Below are 18,619 nucleotides of genomic sequence, written 5' to 3' on the forward strand. Positions count from 1 at the left end.
CTGTTTAAGTTACCTCACCCTTTTCGTACTTGACATGTCGTCTTTTGGCATCCCCATTGGAGCAAAATGGCATTTTTGCTGTATTCGAAACAGCTTTTTGTCTCAATGTGGGCTCCAAAATGGCAGATTACGAAAAAGGGATGGGTAACTTTGGCAGGCCTCTGAGGGGATAGGCTTCGATTTCCTAGCACTTCGTTATATGCAGCTGATAGAGAAAGAGATACCCTTTTGTCTCCAAGAAGGTTTAAGACGATTTATGTGGCTTGCTTTACAGCAGAAACAGCTTATTGCCTCATTAGGGGCTCCAAATTTGCAGATTTTCCCATAAATAGGCAAAATACGAAGGGGGGGGGGTAACTTTGGCAGGTCCCTGACATTCCTGAGGGGGATAGGCTTCGATTTCCTAGCACTTCTTTATTATGTAGCTAATAGAGAAATGACTACTCTTTTATCTCCAAGTAGATTTAAACGATTTATGTGGCTTGCTTTACAACAGAAATAGCTTTTTGCCTGAATGGGGGCTCGAAAATGGCAGATTCTCCAATGAATAGGCAAAATATGAAAAAAGGTAGGGGGGGGGGGTAACTTCGGCAAGCCCCTGACATTCCTGAGGGGGATAGGCTTCGATTTCCTAGCACTTCTTTATTATGTAGCTAATAGAGAAATGACTACTCTTTTATCTCCAAGTAGTTTTTAAACGATTTATGCGGCTTGCTTTACAACAGAAATAGCTTTTTGCCTGAATGGGGGCTCGAAAATGGCAGATTCTCCAATAAATAGGCAAAATATGAAAAAAGGTAGGGGGGTAACTTCGGCAGGCCCCTGACATTCCTGAGGGGGATAGGCTTCGATTTCCTAGCACTTATTTACAGGGGCGTCGATCCATTTTTCAGATTGGGGGGGGGGGGCAAAATCATGAATCAACGTTCCAAAGGCGCTCAACCACACAAAACAAACATGCACCCACACATAGGCCTATATATATATATATTTATATATATTGTAAAGAAATGGATGAAGAGAACAAAGGTAGGCGTAGCTTAAATCAAGGTACCCCAGAGCTATCTACCCTTTGGAAAAATTGGTGATGCCGAAAAAATGTCTCTGCCGGGAATCGAACGCGGGCCGCGAAATTATTTTTCCCACCGAGTTCTGTACCGACATATGAATATTCATGACTTGCGTCTTCGGATTGAGAGTACGCATGCGCGTGGACTAGGTCTCGACCACTGCCGATCGTAAGCATTCACGTTGCTCAGAATGAATTAGCATCGTCAAATTACCGGTACCCTTACATAGTTACATAGGCCTTATAGGCTTAGATCTATATATACATCCAATTCTTAAACACTTATCAAACTAGCTGCCATTAATGGCAAGACATGTGCTTGGGTAGGGCTAGCTTAGGCTAGCGCATTAACTTTACCTCAAATCTGGACCTGTCTAATGCCTAATACTAATAGGAATAGCCGACTAATGCCATGGTTAACTTCGAACTTGTTAATTCCGAACTTTACGTTTGATTAGGTTTGGACCAATATTAGCTTATTTACCATGGTTTAATATGTCTAGTCCGTATACAGAACCAGTCCTAGATCTAAAAAAAATATCTTAGTTCTAGTCTAGTCTCTAGATCTAGACTCTGATCTACGCGCTATCAGCATGGAACCACTAGTGTACCAAAGGGGGGGGGGGGGACAGACTGCCCCCTGACGAGTGACAACTGATCCAGGGGACGTGCCCCCCCCCTTGAGAAGCCAAATTAATAATTTGTAATGTCAAAATGCAACGAAAAAAGACGTTTGTCCCCTCTTTTGAACGTGAAGATCTTTTTTTTTTCTTGTCAAATTTTTTTTCAGCTACGAAATCCTTAATTTTGGGTGAAGACGGGAATCAAGATCACTGACGTTAATTTGTGCCTGACGTTAGAATACGTTCCATGCACGCACTGGTGTACCTAGGATTTTCCAAAAGGGGGGCAAATTTTTTAGAGGATATTTCGTCCGCGAAAAAATGTGACAAGCCCCCCCCCCAAAAAAAAAAAGGGTCTTCACCCCAAATTATGGATTTCTTAGCTGAAAAAAAAATTGACAAGCAAAAAAAAAAAGAAAAGATCTTCACGTTCAAAACAGGGGACATACGTCTTTTTTTCATTGCATTTTTACATTACAAATTATTAATTTGGCTTCTCAAAGGGGGCACGTCCCCTGAATCAGTTGTGACTCGTCAGAGGGACAGTCTTCCCCCCCCCCCCTTGGTCCACTAGTGGTTCCATGCTGATACAGCGTAGATCAGAGTCTAGATATAGAGACTAGACTATAGAACTAAGATAATTTTTTTTTAGATCTATTTTAGGACTGGTTTTGTATACGGACTAGACATATTAAACCATGGCAAATAAGCTAATATTTTGTCTAAACCTAATTAAACGTGAAGTTCGGAATTAACCAGTTCGAAGTTAACCATGGCATTAGTCGGCTATTCAGTGTTGTAGTCAAGGCTCAAACCTCCAAGGCCAAGACTTTAATACCCAAGGCCAAGGCTTCAATACCAAAGGCCAAGGCCAAGGCATGGAAACCCAAGGCCAAGGCCTGGAAACCTCAAGGCCAAGGCATTTCAAACTTACGATATACAGAACAATGGACTAACAATTCTTAGGCGGCAGACATCACACATGGTAAAATGTATGTGAGCGAGGGGACTGAGCGAGAAAAAAATTAACCTTTGTACATTTAAAACAAAAATAATTTCATGATAGAGACATATTAAAATAATGATATAGTTACCTGTGTACACATAATCCATTATTTTTCTATAGGCGATTTACATTGCAATAATTATTATTACCACGGTCATCTGATCCTGGCATTCTCAACGTATGTTTTTCTCCACTCCATGGGACAGGGGCAACAGAAAATTATTATGGGGGGGGGGGGGTCAACGCCAAAAAGGCACCCATTTATCAAAATGAGTTTTTTCGTGCAAACAGATACATGTATTTTCAAAATGAGATTATGAACTGCGTGAAGTAATTGTGTGTTTTATAGAAATTAAGTTGAGCAAAGGCTTTCTAAAGTGATTTTTAATTATAAGATAGATATTTTGCTTTAGGTTTTACTTCTCAGCGAGAAAGCATAGCGAGCAAGTGGTTTTGAAAAAAAAAAAATTATGATGTTGTAAAACTTGATTTATGGTCAATTATGGGGCTAATCATTGTTGAAATTTCCTTGCGCGATGTTGCCAGCGCGAATCACCAGCTCAAACTTCTTGACATGTCGTGTAATAAGACATGGAAATTATTTTATTCTGAGCTGGTTTTGTAATCATGAAAAAGATGTGTATCTAACTAAAAAATAACTTTGCGCTCGCTAATTCTTTTTATATACTGACCAGTAAAGGAAGCAGTTAATTACTGCATTTTAAATAAGATACATAACTCACCAATAAAAAATAATGCGAGCGCAAAGCGCGAGCTCAAAAATTTGTGATATTCCAACCTGAAAACTGGACATTCTAAGCATTTTTTTGTGAACGAGAAGAGAACGAGTACAATAATTGATGCGAGTGCAGGAAGCGAGCCAAATATTTGTGATATTTCAACCATAAAGCAACATTCTATACATTTTTGTAACCATTAGCAGTACTGTACTAAACAATAATTGATGCAAGCACGATTCAAAATCTGTGATTTTCGAACCTAAAATGTATTATGTTTTATTATTAAAGAAGGTATTTCTTTTTTTAAAAGGGCATATTTCATTTGGAAATGTAGGATTTTTTTTTTTTGGGGGGGGGGGGGCAAGAGAGCACAAAGCGCAAGCTAAAATTTTCAAATGCTTAAACTGAAAATGAGTCATTTTTAGGACTCTTGTCAGTTTTCATATTTTTTTCTGCTTACAACCACTTTTATCAAACAGTTAATTAATCATTAATTATTAATACTTATTGATAATATTGATAATTATTAATTATTAAATTATTTTTTGTTAATTATTATTTCTTGAAACCATATTGACACAAAAACAAATACATTGCTGATTTCCTTGAAATTGTAGAGAAATGAGATTCAATGTTGAACGATATATGATTAAAAAGAAGTAAACATTTTTTCCCCTTTGTTTTGTCAATCTGACCCAAAACAAATATAAAATTTAGAAGAGAGATAGAGAGAAGAAGAAGTCCCACCACCAAGAATAAACTTAGACAAGGGGGGGGGGGGAATGGAAAGGAAAAGATTGAGTAAATGTGATATTATTTTTTAAACAATCTATTGCAAAATTAGCTTTTCTTATAGAAAGAGGGGGGCAAATTCTGTTCACTCGCTCGCTTCAATCGCTTTCTTCTTTTTTTGACAGAAATTTTGCTCTATATATGCCATGCTTGGCCCCTCAAAGTTTCTGGCTCATCATGCCATTGACATAACCCATTTGGATATGACAAAATTGGAGACTGTGTTCAAGTTAACCAAATCTTTTCAGAATATCATTAAGACTTAAAACATTCTTGTTGGCCAAAGAAAATAATACAAGGAAAATCCTAATGGAATAGAAATCAACCTTGTTATCGTTCTTTAGAGTTAGCTATGTTTAAAGTATGAAAATTGTTGTCAAAATTGCAGTCAGATGTAAAAATTATTCTTGTCATCAAAGCACTATTATCTTGATCATGACCATTATTATTTACTGTCATTATCATCATATGATTACAACACATTACCAATACATAATGCTATTTTTCATAACTGATGTATTCTTTGTTTGAATTTCTTGATAATGGTGACAATTACAATTGATGACACTGCTAGTACACTTACTACTGCTGCTGCTACTGTTACTGGTGATTGGTAGTATTGACCATTAGTGTTATTAAATATAATATTAAAAAAAACAATTGAAACATTTATAATTACTTATTTAAAACAAATGAAAGTACAAAATACAAAATGCCTTGAAAAAGCCTTGAAAATGCCTTAAAATTTTAAGGCTCAAAATCCTCAAGGCCAAGGCTTTGAAAAAGTAGCTAGGCATTAAGGCGCCTTAAGGCCAAGGCCGAGCATCAAGGCACTACAACACTGATTAGTACTAGGCATTAATTAGACAGGTCCAAATTTGAGGTAAAGTTAATGCGCTAGCCTAAGCTAGGAGCTAGCCCTACCCTAGCACATGTCTTGCCATTAATGGCAGCTAGTTTATTAAGTGTTTAAGAATTTGATATATATATATATATATAGATCTAAGCCTATAAGACCTATGTAACTATGTAAGGGTACCGGTAATTTGACGATGCTAATTCATTCTGAGCAACGTGAATGCTTACGATCGGCAGTGGTCGAGACCTAGTCCACGCGCATGCGTACTCTCAATCCGAAGACGCAAGTCATGAATATTCATATGTCGGTACAGAACTCGGTGGGAAAAATAATTTCGCGGCCCGCGTTCGATTCCCGGCAGAGACATTTTTTCGGCATCACCAATTTTTCCAAAGGGTAGATAGCTCTGGGGAAACTTGATTTAAGCTACGCCTACCTTTGTTCTCTTCATCCATTTCTTTACAATATTTAAATAAAAAAGAGTTGCCAAAAGCTGTTGTACATGTATAACTTTACACATATATTTATATATATATATATATATATATATATATATATATGACTCATGAGAAAGAAATTAATGCGAGCGCAAAGCGCGAGCTGAATTTTTTTTAGTACTGACAACAGGAAAAAGGGCCCCGTTTAGGACTGTTTGTAGTGACTTATGAGGAGGATACATATCTCACTACACAGATAATGCGAGTGCCGATAGTGAGCTGAAATTTCTTTCTATTCTGACCTAAAAGCTTGATATTCTAAGCATTTTTCAATGATTAAGATGGGTATCTACACGAACAACAGATGCGAGCGCGAAGCGCGCGAGCTGAAAATTCGATCTGAAAGAATTGACAGTTTAATGGACGTTTTTAATTAAGAACAAGATATATATCCAATAAACGACTATTGCTAATCGAAGCGGTAATTCTTTTGAAGTTTAGAACTGAAAACGAGACATTCTGTTCACCTATTTAATCGTGAAAAGTATGGGTTTTGCTAACGAAATGATGCGAGCGCAAAGCGCGAGCTGAAATTTTTTATATTGCAATCTGAAAAGCGGACATTTAGAGCACGATTTTGAATAAAGAGCGAGTTGTGTATCTCGATCTCGCTTTCCGATTACTGTGTAAACATTAAAATCTTTTTTTTTTGCACATCGGGAATTATTGGGGGGGGGGGGGGGCAAAACAATATGTTTGCCCACCCAATATTTTCATTGGTGGGGCGATCGCCCCCCCCCTGCCCCCCCCCCCAGAATCTGCTTCTTTATATGCAGCTGATAGAAAAAGAAGTACTCTTTTGTCTACAAGTAGTTTTTAGACGATTTAAGTGGCTTCCTTTACAGCGGAAACAGCTTTCTGCCTTAATAGGGGCTCCAAAATGGCAGATTTTCCCATAAATAGGCAAAATACGGAAAAGGGGTGTGTAACTCCGGCAGCCCCTCCGTGTGGTAGAGGCTTCGATGCCCCAGCACTGTTTTTTACATGTTTAGCTGATAGAGAAAAGCCTACTATTTTGTCTTCAAGTGCCTTCATGACAATAAAAGTGGTTTTACTACATAGCAAAAATGTTCTTTTTGCCTCAATGGGGCCTCAAATTGGCAGATTTGTACATAAATATACAAAATACTGAAAATGGCTGGGTGACTTTGGCAGCCCCCTGAGCGAGAAGGTTGCCAGCACCTCTTTATTTCTAACAGATAGATAAAAGGTAAACTCCTTTGTCTTAAAGTGCTTTAAAAATGAATAAAAGAGGGTTTACTACATAGTAGAAATGCTATCTGCCTTAATAGAGACTTCAAAATAGCAAATTTTCCAAGAAATAGAAAAACTTCGGAAAGAGGATGGGGTGCCTTTGGCAGTTCCCCCCGGGAAAGCGTTTCGGCCAATGAAACCTATCAAAGAATTTACAGTTTAAAGAAATTAGAAAAAAATGAGTTTGAAGAAAGAAAATGGAATATGGTTGGGATCAGATTATATTCCCAGTGAACAAGAAATGCTAATTGATTCATGCAGCGTTGGTTCTCAAACTAACGGCACTACAATATTGTGAAAAGTAGCCCATATATGGTAGTTAAAACATATCTGAAATGTTTAAAAATATTGCCAAAATCTTCATTTTGTTATGAATAACGAATATTTAGTCCCACCGTAGTTATTTAGAGCGCCTCATGTTTAACAACACAAAATCACTTTATCGTATCAGTTTTTTTCATATCTACTTGAGATGGAAGTGAATATTGGCCATGAGTGTATTCCTATTTTGAAGGTTTGATATCTAAGTTTCACTTTTAAATGTTACTGTAACGTTAGAGATGTCACCAAGCAACATTTTGATACATGAATGACGTATTTATGGCATATAAAAGTGGAGATATGGCAACTTACATTTCACCTTACCCTTAAAGGTTACTGATTTTATTTTTTCAATTTTTTGCTATTTTACATCGCTCTTTAAATTCGACTGTAGAAAAAAGGTGATACCACAATTTGAGACTACTAACTACCTAGCCATGATCTAGAGGGTCCATACTACAACCCTATGGTTTCAAACCTTTTCTGTGGTGTGGGCTGTACGAACTCCTTAAATAGGGCCCCTATGAGATTTTGCTCCGGACTACTGCTGTCCCTGCTTTATGACGGGTTAACTGTCATTGTTAAGTGGGCCTTTTTTTATTGTAAAAGACGTTAAAGATTTAGCGTAGGTATACTACGTACGCAGATCCCCTTTTGGCTACAATAATATTAGTTATCATTAAGATACGTTCCTTCAGAGTCGCTGAATTTCAAATTGCATGTTTTCCATGTTTGCTACCTGCATACACCACGAAAGAGGAATAGTGGCTCCTTTTGACCAATCCACGTTTGTTACATCCGTTGTATCTATTCAAACAGTTCCTTCTGATGGAGATATCCGATTACAAGGTGGTACACTTACAATTGAGGGTCGCGTCGAGACATTCTACAGAGGAAGATGGGGGTCCGTCTGCGCCTCGAACTGGGGGGCCACTGAAGCTTGGGTTGTTTGTCAGCAGTTGGGGTTTAAACCCCGTACAGGATTCGCAGTCAGTGGTGCTGGATACACGTCGGGTATTGGCCGCATGCACCTTAACAATGTCTCCTGTCAAGGACAAGAATACCACATTGATGAATGCGTCAGCAACAACGTGTTTGAATTGGGCAGTTGTGGGGATGATGGCTATGCTGCCGTCTATTGCCCATTGGGTAAGTCAACCCATTGACTTTACTGAATTCTTAAATCCTATTATGCGTCAAAGTGACAACATAGCTTCAGTATGAAACTGGAACAAAAAACCGACGCTGGGCGGTAGGCACGGCGGTACATGTGTAAGTTGTTAAAAAACCCTAAATCATTGGAACATTTTTTTATTACCCTGTGTACGTTAAGCATTAATCACACGTTGCTGACTTATCATTATTATGATTTCACTATGATCAATGTCTACTATTTTTCAAAAACAGCATTTACATCTTTCCACCTCTTTTGTCTTGCCAGGTCATGCAATAACGTAATAAGGGTGCCCAAACACTGAAGTAATATAAAAAAGCAGGCGCAGATCCAATGGGGGGGGGGGGGGGGGAGGGGCGAGCCGGCCCCCCTATTTTTTGGCAACCAAAAAAAAGTCCTTTTATCTTGATAGAAACGCAGAAAAAAAGTACGAACGGGGTATTATACCTAAGTTTAATTTACAGCCTCGTAACAGCCGGCCCGATCCCAGACCAATTTGCAGTGGCACCACATTCTGTTAGTTAAAAAAAGGTAGGTAAACCACGCTACCCAAACTGCGCGCATCAAGACATTCTCCTGCACATGGGTCTCCTGCACTCCATCAACGGCCGATTAGCTCGATAGGAGGATTTATGTGCACAAGTAGGCTGTAATACAGTATTTTTAAAAATGCTTAAATTTTCCTTTTTTCAGAATGGAATATCGAAGAGAAATAGGAAAAAATAATCATTTTCATATGATGACAAAATGTCTTTACAATTTCCCCGGGTGCTTGGTCTGAACAATAATTTTCAAAAAATCGGCTCGTGCTAGGTCTAAATCTCATTTTTTTCACTCGCACTTCGCGCTCGCATGAAATGTTTAGTTGTATACCTATTCTGTATATGATTACCAAAAGTGCTGAGAATGTCAATTTTTTAGGTCAAAATGTCATAAATTTTCAGCCCACACTTCGCGCTTGCATTTTTTGATTGTTGAAATATGTATTGTTTTCATGGGTAACTGCAAACAGTTCTTACGGTCTGTTTTCCATCAGGCCAGAACGTATATTGAAAATTTCTGCTAGCGATTCGCGCTCGCAGTAATTATTTAGTTACATACACAGCTTGTTCACGATCACAATCATTGCCCAGAATGTTCAATTTTCAGGACAAAATACATGAATTTTCCATAAAAAATTAGCTCGCGCTCGTACTAGTTAATTAAGGCTTATATATGACATTATTTATTTATGTTTTGTGAGAATAAAGCTAAGAAGTGACTGTTAGGACTACCCCTTCAAAGAAACAAACAAAAATCAACTTTGAGCTGCCGATCGGGGAAAATATGGGTAAAAGATTTTCGGCCCCCCCCCCTATTGGCAAAAGCTGGATCCGCTCCTGAATAGGGTATATATTTCGCTAGGAAAAATACGTATTTACGGTCTAATTTGTGATTTAAAGACTAAAATGCTTTATTAAGGATGTACTTTTTGTTTGCGCCAACACTGCCGACTACGTGTTTAGGGTCCGATTTGAGTGAAGTGTGTGGGGTGGTACTAAACCCAATAAAGGTAAAGCCCGACGTCCGTGGCATAACAATTAACATGATTAAGATATCGTTGTACTTGTTTATGGGGTCAATTCAGGGAATACTTCTCAAGGGTACCGTTTTGTTTCCAATACTTTTAAGGGTAGGGTTCCACACGCCAATACTTGTTCAGGGGTGCATTTTCTGAACATGAAAAATACTTCTCTAGGGTGCTTTTAGACTATCCCATGGTCAATCATGGTATCCACCCGTCAATGGAAGTTTAAATTAAATGTATGTATTTAATTGATTCCGAGAGTAATAGTGGACACAATGCCTTTTCTATGAACAGATAAACGTTGTTTCTGCTCTGCACTCGCACGAATTTCGCAACAGCTAGAACTGCGATTTAGTTGACCTAAAATTGTCATGTTTGTCTAATACCTTTCTTTCAAGATCTTCAAGATGGGGATGTCCGACTTGTGAACGGTGTTGGTCCAAATGAGGGTCGGGTTGAAATATTCTACGGTGGCGAATGGGGGAGTGTGTGTGATGACAGGTGGGACGATGTAGACGCTCAGGTAGTTTGCAGGCAGTTGGGTTATAGAACAGACGGTGCAGCGGCTACAACGTTAGCTTCGTTTGGTCGGGGTCCTGATGCAATACATCTTGATGAAGTCGAATGTAGTGGAATTGAAGCTCGGATGGAAGACTGCAGCCGCAATGGCTGGGGTGTCAACGACTGTACGCACTACGAAGACGCAGGAGTTGTGTGCTCTGGTAGGTGAGATCTTCGCCAATCAGAGAAGGGGTCGCTATGTACGACCCAAGTTTCAATTCTCCAATAATCCAAGTAATGTTCAATTAATATATATATATTTTTTTTAATTGTCACATCGCTCAATTATGATTTCGTAGTCTTGGAAAAAAGTCGCTTTATGTTCATTGCTCAGACAAATATTTTTCCAATTTTTATTTTACAATTTTGTCTGGTACCTTCTGCTATTTCTTTGAAGAATTTATGGAATATTGAACTTGGTAGAATAATTTTCTGTCGATAAGCCAATGGGTTCAGCATCTATTAATCTTGAAAGCAGATTAATACGTAAGATCAACATTTTGCTGGAATCGGTGGACAAAAGGCCCCCTATTGAAAAGTGGAAATGGTTTGGTTTCATCCATTTTACATGAACTTACCGATGGTTATTTTTCATCGGAGCTAGATTATGGCAGTCAAAGCATATGCATCCCCGACTCATTGGTGGCGGAAGCAAAAAAAATTTTTTGGGGGCCACCTAAATTTAGGGGGGGGGGACGCAGGAAACAAAATTGACAAGGGAAAAAAGGGTTATCAACCAAAATTTTAGGAGGGGACCACAACAAAAATTTAGGGGTGGGGTCCACCTGAATTTAGGGGGGGGGGACGCAGGAAACAAAATTGACAAGGTGGAAAAAAAAAGGTTATGAACCAAAATTTTATGAGGGGACCACAACAATTTTAGGGGGAGGTCCACCTGAATTTAGGGGGGACGCAGGAAACAAAGTTGACAATAAAAAAAAGGGTAATCAACCCAAATTTATGGGGGGACCACAAAAATAATTTAGAGGGGTCCACCTGAATTTAGGGAGGGGGACGCAGGAAACAAAATTGTCATGCAAAAAAAACCAAAAAAAAAAACCGGTTATCAACCACAATTTTAGGGGGGGGGGGGGCCACAAAAAAGTTTTTTAGTGGGGTCCACATGAATTCAGGTGGGGACGCACGAAACAAAATTGACAATAAAAAAGGGTTATCAACCACAATTTTTGGAGGGGACCACAACAATTTTAGGGGGGGCACCTGAATTCAGGTGGGGATGCTCGAAACGAAATAAAACGGTTATCAACCAAAATTTTGGGAGGAGACCACGAAAATTTTAGGGGGGGGTCCACCTGAATTTAGTGGGGTGGGACACGCAGGAAACAAAATTGACAAGCAAAAAAAAGGTTATCGAAGGTTATCAACACAAATTTTAGGGGGGACAGGACCCCCCGTACCCCCCGCTTCCGCCGCCTATGCCCCCACTACCACGCAGTAAGAAGCATATACAAAAAATTGTACTCACGACCACACATTACTTATTCTGATGAACGAATCACCTAAGCCATATGACCTAGAAAATAGAGAACATTTATTTCAGGAAGGCCCCAGATAATGGGGGTCGGAAGTGTGTTACAAGATTGTCAATAGATGCTATAGGCTTTCGTTTTAAGTGGCAAGGGCTATTTCCAATTAATGTCTATCTACACCTCTGATACTGAATACTCAAGGAATTGATACATATTTTCTCCTCCCTTGTGCATTTTGAACCGCTCTTCTTGTAACATTTGCGGCACTTTGGAGCACCTTCCTATTCCTTTCAGTAAATTACTGAAAAGTGTCCATCTCTCCGTGATTTTTCATTTGAAAAAAAAAATGATGAAATTTTATAACATGACAGAGAAGGGGGAGGAGAGGACTTCATCATAAGAAAACAAAATGTCATTGATAAAAGAATGCCACCACTTTTGAGTTATCTACCCATTATGATTCCGTTAAGGTTCGCTCGCTATTCTACAGTGCGTTTCAAAAAAAGTTTACACTTAGAAAAAATCCTGTAAAATTTTACATTTGTAATATCCTGCAGATTTTTCCACATTCTAACATTAGTACAGATCCATTTAAGCAAATGACGATATACCTGTCGAAAAATACTTCCGCTTGAGTGAGCACCACTTTTGAAAAGTTAGTGAAAAATGATTTGCGCAGAACTTTGAAATAGCCTATGCAAATAAAAGTAACCTTAATCATGAAGATCACGTGGAATTTAGCTAGTAAAATTGATTTGAAGATATCTTTTACCTTTTTTTAACTTGTTTCCTTGCCCAAAACACTTCGAAGAGTGCATTGCACCCCATCCCACTCCCCCACCCACCAAGGCCATCGTGACGATATTTGCTTTGCACTGAGCTGTGATTTACATGAAATGGCTAAGGCTTGATTTTTATTTTGTTAATCATCGTCAAGCTTGGAAAAAGTGTGGAGAAACAAGTATTAAATGAAAAATGAAATGTAAACCCATTTTAAATGATAAAAACGTAGTGATAAAATGCTGGAGATGTCTGATATAAGTTTTTTTTCAGATTCAGTTAAGTCCTCAGATCCAGCTGGCACAAAAAGGGTATAGGTTGTGCTTACTAAGTGTTGAAATTTCAATTTGGGTGGCAAAATTGTTACAAAATGCTTGAATGTATCCGTTTTATTTCAATTGACTAGAAGTGCAAGGGAATTTTATGAGAAATGTTTCGCAGGGTAAGTTTGATTTCGCCCTTTCCCCTTGACACAGCGTGAAAACCAGCATTTCTGCGCAAACAGATTTCTGCGAGCTTTACAAAAATGGACAGTGCTCACTCAAGTGTAACATTCTGTCAAAACTTTTACTTTCATTGGATAGATGAGACCCAACCCAAAGTTATATTTGAATAAATTACCCACATGTTTTATAATTTTTAATTCCCAGGGCTTTTTCAAAGTGTAAACTTTTTTTTGGATACGCACTGTATTGATTCATTTCACAACTGTCAAGATTGCCATACTTGTCGTGGTTTTTGTTTGCTTCCCCATATCTATGTATGCCTTACAACATTTTATTTTTTAATTTTAAAAAGAAAATAATTTGTAGTCCTACTGTTTTATTCAAAGTTCACCGGGAAGGTGATGTTCGACTGGCTGGTGGAGCCACCACAAACAAAGGTCGAGTGGAGATCTACACTAATGGCCAATGGGGAGTTGTATGCAATCATATGTCTTTGAGCTGGACCGATACTGACGCTGCAATCGTTTGTCGACAGCTTGGAATGTACAATAATGACAGTGGGGAAGTCATCGACAGTATCGCTGACCAGCGTGTAGGTCCGGTACACATAACTGACCTTAACTGTGACGGCACAGAGAAGAGACTGGACGAGTGCAGAAGCAGCAGCAATAACGCTACTTACTGTGCAACTAGTGATGTTGCCATGGCCCGGTGCATAAGTAAGTTTAGGCCTACACTAGTTCATTATAGTGAATAAAACTTACAAGAGACTCTTGGATCTAGGATCTTGTAATGGGGAGGGGAGGTAAGATTTCTTCAGCATTGTCAAAATGCGAGATAGCCTAATGTCCTCCTATCCCATAATAGTTAACTTTGTTCAAAATATCAGATGCTTTACATAATTAATATGAAGAATGAAGTGTGAATATGTTTTCATTTCTGCTAGTAAAACCCAAATATTTGGGTCCATGTTAGGCCAAATTGTTCTGGTACAATTCGAATCGGCCATACTGGGTACCATCCAGCCCAGCCCAACTTTTTAGGAATTTTACCCACTACTGTATTTAATCTAGCATCCAAGAAAAAAAAGCCCATACCCCACTAGACACCTAGGTACTATTTAAGAAATTTAAATGTTATTTCAACCTAACTTGATGTAGGCCTACTGCATGATGGGTGACCACCTGACCACTAATAGAGTTATCATGGTTATTGTGTTTCCAAATGCTCAAGGTCCAATGGAAGGAGCTGTCCGCCTTGTAGGAGGTTCAAGCCTCGACGAAGGCAGAGTCGAAATTTTCCATGATGTCCGATGGGGTAGAGTTTGCGCAACTAGTATTTGGAGCGTTGCAGAGGCAAGGGTGGTCTGTAGGCAGCTCGGCTATACTGGGAATGAAGCAGCGGTCAGTTATGCTTTTGGCATTGGATCGGGGCCGATTTACTTGGATTATGTCACCTGCTCATCCTCGGAGGATCGTTTGGAAGACTGTGATCATTTAGGATTGGGTATTGTTCCCATTTCTGCAAGAATCGATGCTGGGGTGCAATGCATTCGTAAGTAAAATAAAAAGCCAACATTGATATCTTAAAGGAAAATGAGACAATGGGAACAAGTTAGATTGAGTGAAAATAGGAAAATCAAAGAAAAAAAAATAATGAAAGTTTGAGGAAAAATTAACAAATCAATGAAAGTTGGAATTAATTAAAAACAATAAAAGAATTATCAGCATTTGAATATTGATATCACTAATCATGTTGACCTCCACCCATTGGCTATGCAACCAAAATGTGTGATGCCACACTTGCATGGCTTGTACGACGAAGTTCCTTTTCTGCATACATCACTAAATTTGTCACTTTTATCAAGTCTATCCACAGATTACAGGGGGGGGGGGGTTGAGGGAGGACGTGTTTTAAAGGTATCATAAAATAAATCACGGACAGAGTTGTACATTTAGATAGAGAATAAAAAGTTGAATTGCGGGAATTTATTTATGTACAAATGGGAGAGTTGCACTTCTGTGACATCGTCACATTTCCTGGTCACCTTTCTATTGGGATGATCTCTGTAGCATGAGTGATTTCGGTCCTAACTTTCATATTATTTGTCCATTTGATCTTCTTTGGTTTTTCTGTTATACAGAACTAGTTCTTTTTGTTTCATTCTCCTATTAGATTTCATAAAGTCATTACAAAAACATATCCTGGCGCGCATGCAGTTTCAAATAAGAAATGAAAGAATCATTGTAGCAAGACAGACCATTTTAAAACCAATGATGCCTTGGGAAATTCAAATTTATGCAGGCTTTTTGAAAAAGCCTATGGAGATATTCTTTGGGAATGGACTGGAAATTAATATTGTACTTTGGGCGAAACCAAGAAGAAAAAAAATAGGCTTATTTATACTGCTATTCCATTTATATTTTCGAAGGAAACGCCTGTATACATAATACTTATTTTATATCATACTTTTATTTCGTTGATCTTGTACTCGTTGATCAATCTAACATCATAGCTGGTCAAGCTGGAATATGTTTGGTCACATGATACTATTTGAACCAGTCACTCTTAAGAATTTTATCAATGTAGGCCTATTGATATATTACACGAAATTCACAACGCCGTACATAGGAACACTCAAAAGGTTTGTTTATTTTACTTAAACTACTGAAATTTCATCGACTTTTTGTAAAGTATTGTTTACGCACGTTCTCATATTAATATTCGTATTTGTTTTCTTTTTATTTTGGTATTCATTTGCATTTATTTACTAATATTTGCCTATGTCCCATTAATTATGAATATGCAACAGAAGTTATTATGTCAGTACTCAGTAATAAATGTAGTCATAATCACTGATGTGCCTACACTTTTATGTTTTTCTTCTTTGACTAACCGTGACGATGAAGTGCCAGCAACAGAACAGCCGTTGGTCTTCACAGTGGACGAAATTCGATTGAATGGGTCTTCGGCGGAAAACGAAGGCCGGCTAGAAGTCTTCACACACGGGCGATGGGGAACTGTGTGCGGAAATAACCAACTGTACGTCCAAGAAAGTATGGCCGAGGTCGTATGCAGGCAATTGGGATTCTCCGATCAGGAAGCCGAAGCCATTGACAGTGCTTTTTACGGCAGTGGTACAGGGCCGATATGGCTGAGACGCATTTATTGTGTCGGGACTGAGTCCGACCTGAACAGCTGTATTCTTTACAGCTGGTCCAGCGGTTCCTGCACGAGCAGTGAAGTTGTAAGCATCAGGTGCCAGAACCGTAAGTAATCTTATTTTTTTCGGATTGATTTACTAGTGAACCCTCGAATTCCCATGGTAAAAAATCTATGAGCATAAAGTGTTCCTTCCGAATAAAAGACCAATCAATCTTTGTTTGAAGTTTCAGTTGAATGATATCTCAGAAGGATAATATCAAATTGTGAACCATTAACCTGTGAAACTCTGCTCAGAGAAGTTAAGGGTCTTAGATCACTCAGCCTTTTAGCACATATTGGCTACACCAATCTGTAGGGTATAACAGCTGGGTCCAGGTTCCATGTTAATGCCTCAAATAAAAAATAAACCGGTGTGCATTTCTAATACCAATAACACATTGTATTATTTCGTGTTTCCCATAGGCGCAAGTAATAATCCTCGAGTCGTCGGGACCATTGCTTTCATCGGCGTGTCTCTGTCCCTCCTTACACTGGCCAGTTTTGTCGCCGTGTGCTATACCTGCACCAATGCCAAGCCCGTGAAATTTGCAGAGGGGACGCGACAGGGCAATATCCTGGGTGAAACTAGTCCTACCAACGAAGGAACGGATGTTACGTCCTCCTTCTAATTCTTATCCCATGATCCTTTAAGGCCACTTCGCATACCTTATGATTGGTCTGCGATCCGATTTTGAAATAAAACGTTGTAAAATTTGATGCGAATATATTGAGACATGGAAAAAAAAAGTTCTTAATCATCGTAGGAATATTTATGAACAAATCTGTGGCTATGCTACCATCCTGTTTATAGTAAAAGCGAATTGAATATCTAGTCGTAGTGACGTCATAACAATCGCAAGATTGACAACAATTTGAAGCCAATATTGCCTTCACTCCAAAATTAAGATTTGGAAACATCCAAAAAATTATATTTTAGTATAATTATAGTTAATTTGAACATAATGAAAAGGATACTTTTAAGAAAATGAGCAAAATGCTACTTGTTTTAAAATCGCATCGTGGACCTGTCGTAAGATGTTTGGAGGCCTTCAGGAGACACCATGGCCACAGTCTACTCCGGTAATAGGTCGAATGAATGAGCAGTAGCAGTTCTCTTTTTTTCTAGCGTGTCTAGTATTTTGCTAGCCTTGTGTTTGAAGCAGTATGCATAAAGAACAAAGTTATTGCTTTGTTGGAAACTTAAAATTTGTTTGCTCTTAATTTTATTCGCACAGCTGTGACTGCTATTGTGTAATGAAAGGCAAGTGCCGAAACCTCGGGCGAGAGAAATGGGTACAATTCAAACAAACTTTTTATAGCCTTTACGATCAGGTAGGAAAACAGAAGCTTGTTTGTCTTATAACATTTCAGTAACTTTCCAGTAAAAATCAAATGATTCCTTTCGTATTAACTTATTCACTTTGATTATTTAGCTTTAAAAACAATTACTTTTGTCATTTTTCGTGGGATTGTGTGTATTGTATAAGGCCGAAACAATTCTGTATGATTCCGCTTTAAGCAAACGACTGCAATAATTGCTCTTTTTAAATTTCGCCTTCTTTAGAGACGACTGTTGAATTTTTCTGTCTCAATTAACTATCAGTTGATTTCGAACGAAATTAGTGCTTGTGGATGTAGCCAGTGGCTGCATTATTATGGATTTTTTTTTAATGATCAATAGTAATATTAACTATAATAGATCTTAAAATCATAGATATTTAGTACTCTAGTTATTTGAAAACCGTTTGCAGAGTCATGGATTTTTTTAGTCTAACCTTGAGTTCATGTTATTATACTTAAATTTTATATCCTTCATGAATATCACTGAGAGAAAATAAAGGGTTTACTGTAATTCACGTATTGATTTTATTATGGTATACACCCAACTATTACATTGTTGTAGTTTTTCCTTTAAATGTTCTCTTTTAAGAACATAGCTGGATTTATAAACATGGCGCGTGATTCCAGGGTGGTGTAAATTTTTTAGGGTACATGAATTGATTAAAACCCTACTGGTAAAGTTGAACGTATGTCAGATGACTCAGATGTAATGTCCCTCTGAATTTTGACGAAAAGACCTTAGTAAACATAGATTATGAATTGCCTATGTATATATATATATATATATATATATATATATATATATAAAGTTATGTATATATATATATATATTATACATAACTTTATATACATAACTTTATATACATAACTTTTATATACATAACTTTATATATAT

At 38.1% G+C, this 18,619-nt stretch overlaps 1 protein-coding gene across 1 annotated transcript in view; it reads left to right on the top strand.

Moving 5' to 3' along the window:
• The window catches only part of LOC129275991 (scavenger receptor cysteine-rich domain superfamily protein-like), a 44,367-nt gene extending 25,960 nt beyond the window's left edge, over positions 1-18,407 (top strand). The window contains exons 5-10 of the mRNA XM_064109505.1: positions 7,981-8,310; positions 10,301-10,624; positions 13,566-13,898; positions 14,413-14,733; positions 16,089-16,448; positions 16,807-18,407. Of these exons, the coding sequence (XP_063965575.1) occupies positions 7,981-8,310; positions 10,301-10,624; positions 13,566-13,898; positions 14,413-14,733; positions 16,089-16,448; positions 16,807-17,012 (1,874 nt within the window). The 3' untranslated portion in view covers positions 17,013-18,407. The remainder of the gene's footprint in view (positions 1-7,980; positions 8,311-10,300; positions 10,625-13,565; positions 13,899-14,412; positions 14,734-16,088; positions 16,449-16,806) is intronic.
• The last annotated feature ends 212 nt before the right edge of the window (positions 18,408-18,619 follow it).

The sequence above is a fragment of the Lytechinus pictus genome, chromosome 14, assembly GCF_037042905.1.
Source record: "Lytechinus pictus isolate F3 Inbred chromosome 14, Lp3.0, whole genome shotgun sequence".
Taxonomy (NCBI): Eukaryota; Metazoa; Echinodermata; class Echinoidea; order Temnopleuroida; family Toxopneustidae; genus Lytechinus; species Lytechinus pictus.